At 39.2% G+C, this 14,148-nt stretch overlaps 1 protein-coding gene across 1 annotated transcript; it reads left to right on the forward strand.

Moving 5' to 3' along the window:
- The first annotated feature begins 7,854 nt into the window (after positions 1–7,854).
- LOC141333853 (uncharacterized) lies at positions 7,855–12,518 on the forward strand. Its single transcript, XM_073839004.1, has 2 exons — positions 7,855–8,084; positions 11,005–12,518. The coding sequence occupies exons 1-2, from the start codon at positions 7,910–7,912 to the stop codon at positions 12,084–12,086; spliced, it is 1,257 nt and encodes a 418-aa protein (XP_073695105.1). The 5' UTR covers positions 7,855–7,909; the 3' UTR covers positions 12,087–12,518.
- The last annotated feature ends 1,630 nt before the right edge of the window (positions 12,519–14,148 follow it).

Below are 14,148 nucleotides of genomic sequence, written 5' to 3' on the forward strand. Positions count from 1 at the left end.
GAAAAATAAATCAAAACAAATCTCCGGGTGCATCTCAGTCAGCTCCCTAGTTCAGTAGTCAGCACACTGGTAAGGGAGTTAATGAACTTAAAAGACAAACACTACCAAAACGAGCACTCAAATTAATTAAGTCAAATAATATGCAAGGTTCATATTTGTATTAGTATCAATACTGATTCTGCAAGTTGTATTTATGTTTGTAAAAGTTTGTGTTTGCTGTTCTCGTTGCATTTACACTATGGTGATCACCAGGTGTCGTCAGCGTGCGGCGAGTCGAGCGAATCAAAATAGTGAATCATTTGGAGAAGCAATTAATCCAATTGACTCGAAAAAGTTTCGAAAAGCCGTTTCTCTCATGTCTACTCGTCGGTAACTGAATTCTTGTTTATGACAAACTGACTCACGATATAAAGTGCAAAATGAGGCGCAGTTTTTTCTGTTACAAACGCGCGGGAGCGCCTTTACTCATGCAAAACCTTAATGGCACAAGGTTTTGTATGAGTAAAATTCCAAACGAGTTGTATTAATTTAAGCATTTTAAATGATTAAAAGCACAAACCCTTCTTCAGCCGAATCACAGGCATAGGAGCTCGACGGCGCCGTATGACGTCATATCGCCGAACCAAAATAAAAGTCCTGTTCAAAATCACAAAATATGTATATGGCAGATGAATTAGAGGTGAATTCTTGGCAAAATACAGCTACATGTTTAAATACATGTTGTGCATTGATATTAAGAGAAAATGAGTGTGAGATTCTGTCTAAAAGGCACACTTGTAATGTGTGGATGCAGGAAGCATTTTTACCAGGTATTAAATTATAATAATTTATATTAAGTAAATTATATTAAGCTTTACTGTCATTCCATCATATGCATAGACATACAAAGGAATAATGTTGTGTACCTCACAGGACCACAGTGCTCCACATGTAAACATAAATGAATAAACAATGGGCATATACTGTATACATAAGACCTGAAAAGGTATCAAAACATAAAACCCATATAGATATATCTATATCGCATGTAACCCATATCAACACTAAAATAAATAAACTACAAGCTGCATAAACCTACACATAGCTAACCTAAATACTTTACATGAAACTTTGACATATACTTAAATTTACATAAGACAGACAGCAGAGGTACAGAATAAAGTACAAAACTGACATTCAGGGCAAAAAAGCAAATCATGAAATAATTGAAATGGAAAATGTATTAAGGCACAATGAAACAGAATCAGCGTTTTCTTCTAATATTAAAAATACTGACATATAAAGTTCATTTTAGTCTAAAAATGCTTGAGAATTAGAATGAAATGTCTAACAATGGTCAAGAAGCAGTGAAAGATCAAATTCTATCAGGATAGAGTGGCTGAGTGAATGTGGTCTGGATTGTGTGGATGGGGCTCACCGAGACATTGTAGAAGGACAGAGTTCCTGCACTGTGATCCACATACACTCCTACTCTACGACAGCTGATAGGCTTCACAGGAAGTCAAGTCACTATCTTATTGTGTCGGAATGAGTATCTCTCAGGACAGCAAATCAAACTCCATGACTGATCATTACATCCAAACCAACACTCATTACCCTCTCCCTTCCTGCTGATGCTCTTCCACCATCACCACTCCAGTCAATCTCCCAATAACAGCGTCCACACACACTCTCTCTACACAACACCTGAGGATACACATCAAATCTGTCTGGATGATCAGGATACGACTTTTTCTCATCTGCACACGTCGCCTTTCTGTTCTCCTCAGACAGAATAAGTTGAGTGTTTGCAGTGTTTGGATCCAGTGTGAGAAAACAGGCATCTGAACACAAGAACAGAGACATTTAGAACACAACAACAATCACTAAACTGTGTGTGTGTGTGTGTAGACTTACATTTCTTCAGTCCTGCTGTAATTCTGGATTCTCCTTCATGATCCACACTAGAAACACAAACAGGGTCATTTTCAGTCAGTAAATAAAAAAAGTTAAAAATTCCATTCTGGGTGGTTTTTAGGGTGTTGCTTTGTGATTGCTAGGGTACTTAGGCTGGTTTCTATGAAAAAAACTAGCAAATGCTGGTTAGGTATGTTTTGAAGCTTGTCTCCTGATTTGTGCTGGTTTAAGATGGTCCTGAGCAGGAGCTAGTTGCTGAGGACCAGCACATGACCAGCTTAAACCAGCAGCAATGCTTCAAAACATACCTTAATTTCTATCATTTTACACAGGCTCATGCCGGGCTCAGGCTTGCGTGGTAAATAAGAGGTCATGTGATGTGTTTCAATTAGTGCAAGAAAGATGCGCAAATGGATGCTGAGGAGGTGAAATGGAGGCTTGCCTCTGGCGATTACGTTTTGATTATGTTAGGAAAAACAACGGATCCCTACAGATCCGCAGACAGCACTCGGTGAGGAGCGCTGATCATTGTAGCAAATCACAGTCATATCTGTGAAGCGCGTGAACACTATGGCCAATCGTGTTTAAAAATTGTCTCAACAGTGCCAAACTTTGTACTTTTTGACAACTCTAGCTGAGATGTTACAATGTTACAGAGGACTTATTTGATTTATTTGTTCCAACTTCCAAGTGGCCTACGTTTGTCATAAATAATTTATGTTAAAATGTGTATAAATGACTCATTCTTGACAAAAGCTGTGTTCGTGCGCACATTTGAACAATGTCGGGCTGTAAACGGGTTCGGATGTCATGACTCTGGGTTGCGAGCTTTTCCCTCCTCCTCCGGAGGTCGCTGTTTCCCTTCCTCCCGCACTTCACTCCTCTGATTGTGTACACCTGTATTGTGATCATGACACTCGTCTCACCCACACCTGTTCACTATTATACGGACTATAAAGCTGCTCATCTCCCACTCCTCATTCTGGCTGCATTGTCTTCAGTACTGTCTGTTTCTGTGTTTCCCGGATCCTGTCTCCTAGACCTGGTTTTCAGTTCTGTTTAGTTTGTGTTGTATTCAAGTTGTGTTGTGCCGTGTTGGCCTTTTGTTTGTGTTTGTTTGTTTAATATTTATATTAAATATTACTTACCTGCATTTGGACCCTGACCTCATTGATCCCACGTGACAGAATGCAGCCAGCAATTATGGGTCCAGCGGGGATTTTTTTTTTTTGTGGCGGCCGTTCACGTTCATCTGGCGGCGATGGACGCTTATGAAGCAGTGGCTGCGCTGGAGCGCGTCCGCTTCAGGGCGATGGCAGAGAGGCTCTTTCGGGGGATGCCGGCCGCGCAGGGGCGCGCTCACGTTCCTCTTGAGGCGGCGGCGTTCACTCACTCTGTGCCCGATGCTGTGGCATCCGCTCACTCTGTTCCCGAAGCAGCGGTGACGGCTCACTCTGTTCCCGAAGCGGTGGTGACTGCTCACTCTGTGCCCGATGCAGCGACGTCCGCTCACTCTGTTCTCGACGCGGCGGTGACCGCTCACTCTGTGCCCTATGCGGCGGCGTCGGCTCTCTCTGTTCCCGAAGTGGCGATGACCACTCACTCTGTTCTCGACGCGGCGGTGACCGCTCACTCTGTGAACGATGCAGCGGCGTCCGCTCTCTCTGTTCCCGAAGTGGCGGTGACCGCTCACTCTGTGCCCTATGCGGCGGCGTCGGCTCTCTCTGTTCCCGAAGTGGCGATGACCACTCACTCTGTTCTCGACGCAGCGGTGACCACTCACTCTGTTCTCGACGCGGCGGTGGCCGCTCACTCTGTGCCCTATGCGGCGGCGTCGACTCTCTCTGTTCACGAAGCGGCGATGACCACTCACTCTGTTCCCGAAGCGGCGGTGACCGCTCACTCTGTTCTCGACGCGGCGGTGACCGCTCATTCTGTGCCCTATGCGGCGGCGTCGACTCTCTCTGTTCACGAAGCGGCGATGACCACTCACTCTGTTCCCGAAGTGGCGATGACCACTCACTCTGTTCCCGAAGCGGCGGTGACCGCTCACTCTGTTCCCGAAGCGGCGGTGACCGCTCACTCTGTTCTCGACGCGGCGGTGACCGCTCATTCTGTGCCCTATGCGGCAGCGTCGGCTCTCTCTGTTCCCGAAGCGGCGATGACCACTCACTCTGTTCTCGACGCGGCGATGACCACTCACTCTGTTCCCGAAGCGGCGGTGACCGCTCACTCTGTTTTCGACGCGGCGGTGACCGCTCATTCTGTGCCCTATGCGGCAGCGTCGGCTCTCTCTGTTCCCGAAGCGGCGATGACCACTCACTCTGTTCTCGACGCGGCGGCGACCGCTCACTCTGTTCCCGAAGCGGCGGTGGCCAGACCCACCGACCGGGCGACCACTCAGGGCCCGGTCGGTGGGTCTGGTCGGGACACCGCGCCGCTGCACGGGCCTGGCCCGCCATCCCTCCCCCTGTTTCACCGTTCCCCCTTTTCAACGCCCTCCAGACTTATGGAACAACATTTTTAGTAATGTTATACCCACTACGCATGCCTAACCACTCGGTGAGAGAGCACCAGTGTTAATTTTGACAGCAAATTCTGATTTAGTCTTAGTCTTAGTCTTTGGAATAATACACCATTTAGTTTTAGTCCTATTTTAGTCATGTGAAATCTTTTAGTCTTAGTCTAGTTTAGTTGACTAAATATCATAAGAGTTTTAGTCTTAGTTTAGTCTTTAGTCTTTTAGTCTAGTTTTAATAGACTAAATATTAGCAGATTGTAAGTACATTACAATATATGGAAGCATATAGAGAATACAGGCACATATCTAATTGTTGTAATAAAAAAAAAAACATTTATTTTATTAAATGTCAAAAACATGAGTTTTTTTTTTTTCACAAAAAATAACCATAAGACCTGCTCTCCCTGAACAATAGGCCTATACATGCTTCCTGAAAAAGATATGCATTGTCCCTGAATTATGTTCAAATTGGTGGTTTTTCCCAGCGATTTTTACTCCACATGGTTTAAAGACTCTCTTGTTGTCCTTGTTGTCATATGTGAAGTTTGACCAGATGTCAATTCTTCGTTTTCATCCTAGACCAAGCTCTGACACTTCTGTCTGTCTGTCTGTTCATGAGACATACCGCTGCCCTCGGACTGCGTGCACAAAACGTTAGCGTGTTGCTAACGAGAAAAGTCAACTTAAATTAACCAAAGCTTTGTAACCAAGTCTGTGTAACCAAGTATAAAGTATAACTAATATAATGTATAACAAACGTCTTCATAACTTGAAAACCGCTGCTTTTGAAAATGGCTTTGCCAACTTAGATCAACCTGCCCTCAAAAGATTCGCTCTGATTGGATTTCCCCACAAAACAAAAGGGTAGTTCTTATTGGATCTCTTCTCCATTCGTCCCGCCCCAACATTTTCCTCTCGTTTTTATTCGTTGACTAAAGTGTCAGTTAAATTTCGTCATCGTCTTCGTCATCATATCTGACTTTTTATTTAGTTTTTACTTAGTTTTCGTCTGTAAAAAATGTTCGTTGACGAATATTTTTCGTCATAGTCTTCATCAACGAAATTAACACTGGAGAGCACCAAAAATAAAAAATAAAATAGCATCAGCCAAAGATGCCTATGTGGCTTGGAGGAAATGGGGAACCCAACCAAATAAGGTGGGATATTCATTAGGCCAGGCTGGGAACCGCAGACCGCAGTATTCCTAAGGGTAATGGGCTCTCTACTTAAAACCTTAACACAAGGAAAAACAGGCCAAGCATGGAAATATGAAGAACAACTCAACTATTCTCAGACAGCGACTAACCTCCAATCTCTAAAGAAAATGTGAACTGGTGATTCATCCAGATGCACCTTGGCTTGGTATGTCACCTGATGGGCTAATATGGCCCGCTTGAGAGACCATCAGTTGGCTTGGTTGAAATAAAATGCCCAAATGCAATAATCTACACTGACTGCAAGTACCTCAGAGTTGACCATGGCCAATACCAGTGGGTCCCACCCGGTCCTGCGGAAATATATGTTATCTCATCCCGCTCGCAAAAGCCTGCATTAAAGTATCCTATATAGATTTTTTCCCCCCATGTGGACTGGGATTGGGAACCACTGGGCTATGCAGTTTTCTCAGTTATTTAGTTTTTGTTGTTGTTGTTGTTAGCGATATGCTTGTTGTGTTTCTTGGAGTTTTGACATTTTTATATACTCTGTATTGTTTCCTACTGGTTTCTTAATAAAATCAGCTAAATGAATTGTACAGCAGCCCAGCAGGAAAACTCCCTGGGCTCCAGATGACCAGTCCTCCACAAATCGTGCAAGCGATACAATTTTTATATATGTAGATATAGCCAGATGGCCAATCCACCCATGATCATAATCCTTTATAGTGCAAAAATAGTGCATTTTATTATAAACAAAATTCTCTAAAAGAATATTACCACCGAAATCAATAAGATCAAAAAGACATATCATATGACCATATGTTTGCTACTTTATATGTTTATTTAAGTATGTCTCTGTTATTTCACATTAAGGTATTATGGAGGATTGAAAATTAATTTCTAGTAAAGGAGCACCTGTTTGTTTTATATTGTTGCTTAGCTTGTTTATATTATATATTAATATATTAATTTTAATAAAGAAAATATGGATACATGTTTTCTATTCAGACAGTCAATTGTTTAAAACTCAAACTTAAACTTTGATGTAATCATTTATAGCCATTGCCCTTTAATTAAAAAAAAAAACATTTTATTTTTCCAAATATAGTTGAAATTTTAATTAGACAGTTGACAATTGAAATAGAATAATGTGGATATTTACTGTTATACTGTGATTAAATTTTAGTTAATAAATTAGATAATAATAGGTAGATCTCTCTGCAACCACATATTTAGTTGTAATGATTTATTTTAAATCATTTGTGAGTTTGAAATATATATTCTATATATTTGAAATATATATATTCTATAAAACCCCTATCCTTTGTAAATCGACGAACCTGAAGATTTTATCCTTGGCTGAGAATATTGTTTGGTATTTGTTAGCGCTTGACTTACTTACATTTAGATATAAGCCAAGCTATAGAAATGGATTGATTTATTGTATTGATAGTTTTGGGGAATCTGCGTTTTTCCACCTAAATTATTCAATTATCTTATTATTTGTATGCCTGTCATGTATGTGAATTTCTATCAGTTCAGCGTGTGAACAAAACTTTTATTTTGGCCTGACGATCATGATGTCATTGAGGCTGCGCCGCGCTGCTGCGTCTGTCATTCGGCTGGAGGTTTGTTTCTAGGCATTTAAAGTGTGTAAATTAATACAACCCGTTTAAATGTATATATAACGGTGAAATGAGTTTATTATTACAGATGCAGCACTGTAATACTTTATCTAGTAACATTACTAAACACTGTTTTATGAATAAAGCGCATCCACACGCAAGTAACAGAAAAGGTGCGTCTCATTTCGCTTCCTATATCATGAAATAATTTATCATGTTCATAAACTGAGCTTTTCGAAACTTCGAGTCAGTTGAATCAGTTGCTTCGCAAAATGATGAATTTATTGTAATAAAATGATCAAATCACCTGCTGCAAAACAGTGTAAATTCAACGAGAAGAACAAACAAACATGCAATGTTAACTTTTACAAACCAACTGCAAATGTTTTCATGAAAGTGGAGTCTATTTAATAATGTTAATTACAACTAAACATCTAAAACATGACTGTATGTAGTTTTTTTTTTTTTTTTATCTGTAGTGCTAGCTTTGTTTTTTGTTTTTTTATTAGATTAGGAGATGTAAGTACATTAACCCTACCCTGTCTGACTCCCCTACCAGTTTGCTTACTACTGACCTAGGGAGATGAGACGCACCCAAAGATTTAGTTTGGATTTAACTTTCTTTCTGTTAACATGTTTCATCCTAAACAGGACGGAGGTGTTCAAACACACAGGGAAAACTCCTGGTGAAGCAACGGAGATCCACTATTATGAAAATGGCGTTTATTAAAGAGGAGAGTGAAGACATGTTTGAAGAGGGATTCCGAGTCAAACATGAAGACACTGAGGAACAAATAAGGATTGTGATTATTAAAGAGGAGAGTGAAGACATGGCGATTGAAGAAGTATTCAGAGTCAACCATGAAGATACTGAGGAACAAACAGGTTAGTTTTCATTCTCAAAGCTGAACTGGTTATTTGATCCTTATTGAAATGTCCTGCTGAGCTATATTCAACATCCTAAAAAAGTTAAATACAAAATGAAACAATTAGCAGCAGATCAGGAGTGAAAGAGGAAGTAAATGTTAGATGCAATGAGTTCTAAAAAAAATGTAAATGCGTTACCAAATTGATTGAAAGGTCTTCATTCAAGTGAACAGCAAGTGGTTTCAAGATGCATTTACTTTTCTTTTTTTTTGTTAATTCAATGTGTTAATTCTTTTGAACATTTGTCTTTTGTCACAACTTAGCATTTTGCTCTTTTAGACTTATTCCTCTAACACTTTAAGTAGCATTTATCCCACCGTCCTACAAGAGTCAGGTTTGTCAAAAAAGTAGCCCCAATATTCCAAAAACCAATAATGAATATATGCACATTACATTTCAGGTAAAGCGATCATAGCACACTCTTAAGCAATGCAGTTATAAAACACTTCTGGTACTTTACACTTAAACTGATTTTAAGTGTAATCAGGGCTTAAAAACGAAAAAAAAAAATCCATTCGGTTCACTCCGAGCAGAATCGATATTATGACGTTTCTGTTCTTGCGTTCCTCATTAAACAATACGTTCCGAAAACGGTTTTCTAGAAAAAATACCGGTTAATAACGTTATTTTATTAGATAGATAGATAGATAGATAGATAGAGTGTGCCTTTTAATAACATGTTTGGCAACATGTTTGGCATTATGTTTACAAATGATTAAACCAAATTCCGTGTTCGTGTCATTTAAACTTAATGTCTTTAAAACCGAAAGTAAACGAGTTCACCTGGAAACTCGTTACAAATGCGCTAATAATTTTTTTAAAACTATTTTCTTGTTTGATAATACTATAGCGCAATAAGCCCCTTCAAGACCATCCGCTTAACATCCTGAGCACACGGCTTAATCTGCGATAAAAACCTGTTGATTTATTACCTAATATACATAATAGCCTATTATAGGCTATTTTCACTCAAACAAAACAGAACTCCAGATAGTGGATATGATTTTACATTTAATGCATAAAAGTAAAATAAAACATAACGCATTGTAACATAATAAAACAACAACAGATTTCTTTTTTTTTTTTTACATTAAACACAACAGATCAACAACTTCAATTATAATATACCAAATAGGCTACTGGAAAAACTGGATGGGCTTCAGCAAAAGTGAATCTATTACCTATAGGCCCCGATCACACTGAACGCGTCTTTTAGTTCTAAAAACGTGAGGCGCACAGCACTGCCTTTTTTTTTTTTTTTTTGGTGACTTTTAAAAAAGAGCAGTGTGCTGCGGTTTTTTATGTTGCTAGGCAACAACCAAAACAGCTGTCCAGTCAGTCAAATCAAAGAATTATAGCGCGAGTGCTCTAAAATCTTTGTTTTTTGCTGTTAATTAAACTGTCATATTAGCAGAAACCCCAAAAAATACAGCTCCGGTTTACCCACGACAGACACCAAAAGTTTTTCCTCCATTTCTTGCAGTCTCCGGACTTTTTAAGCAACGGTAAACTTTCATCACCACAACAGAAGGCCCGCCTCTCCATTCATTTGATTGGACAATGGAAAAAACGCAAATGGCGTTTTTCCGCTCAGAGTTGCTTTTTTTTTACAACTTCAGGCGCTCAGAGCGCTTCTGCGAAAACGCGAGGCGCAGCAGGCGGCGAAAACGCGAGGCGACCGGGGCGCATAAGCAGCGCGTAACACTCACTGCCAACAGAAAACCATTCAAAAAAGGCGCCTCTCACTGCAAAAACGCGTTCGTTGTGATCAGGGCCTTAAACTACAAGTTTTAATTAGGCTACAATAACTTAAACCTGAACATACCTTTGCACATGAAACAGCCAGGTGCTTGGTAACCTTAAGCTCGTCGCATCAGAAAGGGCTCTGCTTATGATGATGACGTCTGCTTCGCCGGGCATTTCACGTTGTATGCGTCACCGTCGCATTTGCACACACAATTTGAATTCATGTTTTTGGTCTGCCAAATTGACATAATAAAGAGAACGATAAAAATACCGTTATTAACCGGTTAATTTGGAATTTCTGTTTCCGTTTCTGTTCAGAACGATTAAAATTGATTTTGTTTTCGTTTTTGTTCCTGTTCAATGTCATTTGTTTTCGTTTTTCGTTTTCGTTCCTTGAACCGGTTCAGAGCCCTGAGTGTAATTAAGTAGCACAGTTGAGAAAATGTACTTATAACTGTTACATTACTAATAGATTTTAAATAAAATTGAATTCATTTAAACTTAGGATAGCTATATAAAAGTGTACATTGAACTAAGTTTTAAATCATTCAAAGCACACTTAAAAAATACACTAACAAAAGTCCTTGGCTGGAACCTGGCTCAAGCTTAAGAGGTGTCAAAGACTTTTAGTTCATCATCTCCTAGAATTCCTGAATCCTAGAACCCTAAACTGCCCTGAGATGCATTTCCTAAAAGCAACTAACTGCTGAAAAAGTTTCTTTCAGCAGCTTTGTGAATAGGTTTTAAGATAAAACTCTTAGATAAAAACTTTTACTGCTATTTATGAGAACTTTTTGTGGTAAGATAAAATGTTTTGTGAATATGGGCCTAGTCTTGATGCCATGTTTTTGTTGTCACGTAAACCAGAGGTTGTTAGTTTGGCGGTAGTTCAAATAACTCTCAACACGTAGTTTGTTTGTTGGGTAAAGATAATATTTTTCTAATATTTCATACCATGGATGTCAAATTCAGTTTGTGGAGGGCCACAACCCTCTAGAGTTTGGCTAAACTATGCACGACTGTGACCCTTAAGGAGCAAAGTTTGACACTGATTTAGCCATTATTTAGTTCTGTTCTAATGCTGTAGTTTTTAAATGGATGATTAACTTGTGTTTATCTCTTTTCACTCTAGACCTGAAAGGGGACCGTGAAGTACTGAATGAAATGCAAGATGAAGATCAGTCTAAGAAACAGGATTTCACAACTGGACAAAAATCATTTAGTTGCTCACAGACTGCAAAGAATTGCTCACAAAAAAGAGCTAAAAAGACCGGAACTAGAAGTCATTTCACTTGCAAGCAGTGTGGAAAGAGTTTGAGTCGACAAGAAAAACTTAAAGTCCACATGCGAATTCACACCGGCGAGAAGCCTTACACCTGCCAACAGTGTGGAAAGAGTTTCCCTGACAAAGCCAACCTTAAAAGACACATGAGAATTCACACCGGAGAGAGGCCTTTTGCTTGCCAAGTCTGTGGAAATACTTTCACTGAAAAAGGAAACCTTCAAAAACATATGAGAGTTCACACCGGAGAGAAGCCTTACACTTGCCAACTGTGTGGCAATAGTTTCCCACTAAAAGGAAACCTTAAAAAACATATGAGGGTTCACACCAGAGAGAAACCTTACAACTGCAAAATATGTGGAAATGGTTTCACTGAAAAAGGAAACTATATAAGGCACATGAGAATTCATACTGGAGAGAAGCCTTACACATGCCCTCAATGTGGAAGGCGTTTTACACATAAAAACTCTTTTGATACCCACTTAACAATTCACACAGGGAAGAAGCCTTTCACCTGCCAACTGTGTGGAAATGGTTTCATTCAAAAAAAGAACCTTAAAAACCACATGATGATTCATTCAGGAGAGAGGCCTTTCACGTGCAAACAGTGTGGAAAGAGTTTCGATCAACAAGGAAACCTTAAAGTCCACATGAGGATTCACACTGGAGAGAAGCCTTTCAGCTGCCAACAGTGTGGAAAATGTTTCAGTCAACCAGGAAACCTTAAAGTCCACATGAGGGTTCACACTGGAGAAAGGCCTTACCCCTGCAATATGTGTGGAAATAGTTTCATTAAAGCAGAAAGCCTTAAAAGGCACATGAGAATTCACACTGGCGAGAGGCCTTACACATGCCCTCAGTGTGGAAACAGTTTCACTCAACAATCAAGCTTTAACAGGCACATGAGAATTCACACCAGCGAGAAGCATTAATCATGCAAATTGTGTGGAAGAACTTTACAGCAAAACTAAACCTCAAGGCTGAAGTATACTTTGTTTGCATGCATACACAAGGGTCCATGTACAGTGCATGAGATGCAAATTTCAGCAGTAGTATGAGTGTATGACCTTCAGACATAAAGTAATTCTTAATAAGCATTTGGAGAGACCCTTTGTGAAATGTTTTGCGCATCAAAAAGACCTCAAACATTTGCAAACTCATTCTGGAAAGACGTTGTGCTCCTCTGTGTAACAAGTTTACAAAAGGGAGCTATTACAAAAATGACCTAAACGTTCACTCTCAAAGAAGGTGATTTCATTATGATCAGTGTAATAATTTATTTTCTCATCACCTAAAAAGTTGTGCATGTGTGGGAAGAGTTTCCAAATCGCTCTGCAACTAATAAAATGGCACAGTTTTAAATAGTTTTGACTATGGTTTTGTTTCATGGGCTTTCATTTTTTTATTTTTAAGAACTGCGGTTCAAGTACTGCAATTCAATATTGCAATTTCTGTTTGCTTTTGGAAGACTAGACCATGGGGAAAAGTGAAATGACAGAAACAATTGTTCACATCAGAATTCTGTTTTAGGAGCATCATACAATATTTTACTATAACACAGTTAATTCAAAACCCTGCGTTGTAAAAACAAGTGGTAAGAATGTTCAGTGGAATGAATAAAAATGCTTTTTGAAATAAAATAGTGTTACATTAAGTTGTCCTGCCTTAAGAAAACAATGAATAATAATTAAAAAATATATAAGTGCCAAGCCAAGCACTAGTCAAGGGATGCATCAGACCAACTGCAGCAATGAATAATTGAAGCCATTTTAAAGTGATTTTAGTCAAAATGTATGAAAAATAAGAAAAAAAAACATGCACCAGTAATACAATTTAATAAATTATCACTTTTGACCACAAGGTGGCACTGTCTCAAAACGTTTCATTTAGAATTTTATATTATAATACTCTATTGTAGTCAATGGCAATTTCTACATCTTTGGAGAAAAAATATTTTTCACGTCCCTTTAGATTACATGGAGAGGGCGGAGTTTATGACCTATCCTGCAGCCAGCCACCGGAGGGGGCGATCAAAATGTTTTGGCTTCACTTTTCAGGACTAGTACAGCACACTTGGTTCGACTAATCAACTTGAATTCTGAAGATGATCTGAGCCAATTTAGGTAAAAATCAGACAAACCGTCGAGGGCGAGTTTGAAAAATCTGATTTTACGAACTATTAAAAATAGAAAAAAATAAACCTTACGATTTTTGAAATTTTGACTTTATTTGACTCGGCATGACCCAAGGATGTAGAGAAAAAAGAATTTTGATTCTGTGCCTTACTGTTCATAGCATAAACATGAGTGAAACTTTGGACAAGTGGTGGCGCTGTAGAGTTTGAGTTAGAGACTGCAAATTTGCTGTTTAATGTTGAGACTATCAGTGTGCCAAATTCCACAACTTTCCCGCAAGCGGTTCTGTGGGCTGCCGTAGACTCAAGAGCAGAAGAATATGACGAAGAAGAAGAATTCTAACGGATACAATAGGTGCCTACGCACTTTCAGTGCTTGGTCCCTAAAAACTACATTAATTAACTTACATTAATATGATACCGAGTTTGCATACCAATTTAGCCATGTAATAGTGATGTACTAAATTTAATTTTTCACTGAAACTGTAATTGAAGTTATCATTTTATCAAGGCATTAATGTTTGCCTGAAAAACCACCACTGGCTCTGCACCCCTTTACCTAAATTCATTACTTCAGACCTATGTGCCCTCTAAAGCCTGAAGCTTAAAATATCTACACAAAGGCCATAGTATTGCTGTTACATACATATAGATGTTGTACGTATATTCTCACAGTTTAACTGCTTCTATTTTAGAACAATCATTTATTCAAAAGAACCAAATATGTTAGCAACACACCGAGCAAAAGTGCAACGTCGCACCGACAATTCACAGGTATCACGCATACACCATATGCATCAGATGTAGTTCAAGTGGCGATCTAAAGCTGTTTTTGATCACCAAACAGGCAAAAGTTTACC

The sequence above is a fragment of the Garra rufa genome, chromosome 4, assembly GCF_049309525.1.
Source record: "Garra rufa chromosome 4, GarRuf1.0, whole genome shotgun sequence".
In the NCBI taxonomy this organism is placed as follows: domain Eukaryota; kingdom Metazoa; phylum Chordata; class Actinopteri; order Cypriniformes; family Cyprinidae; genus Garra; species Garra rufa.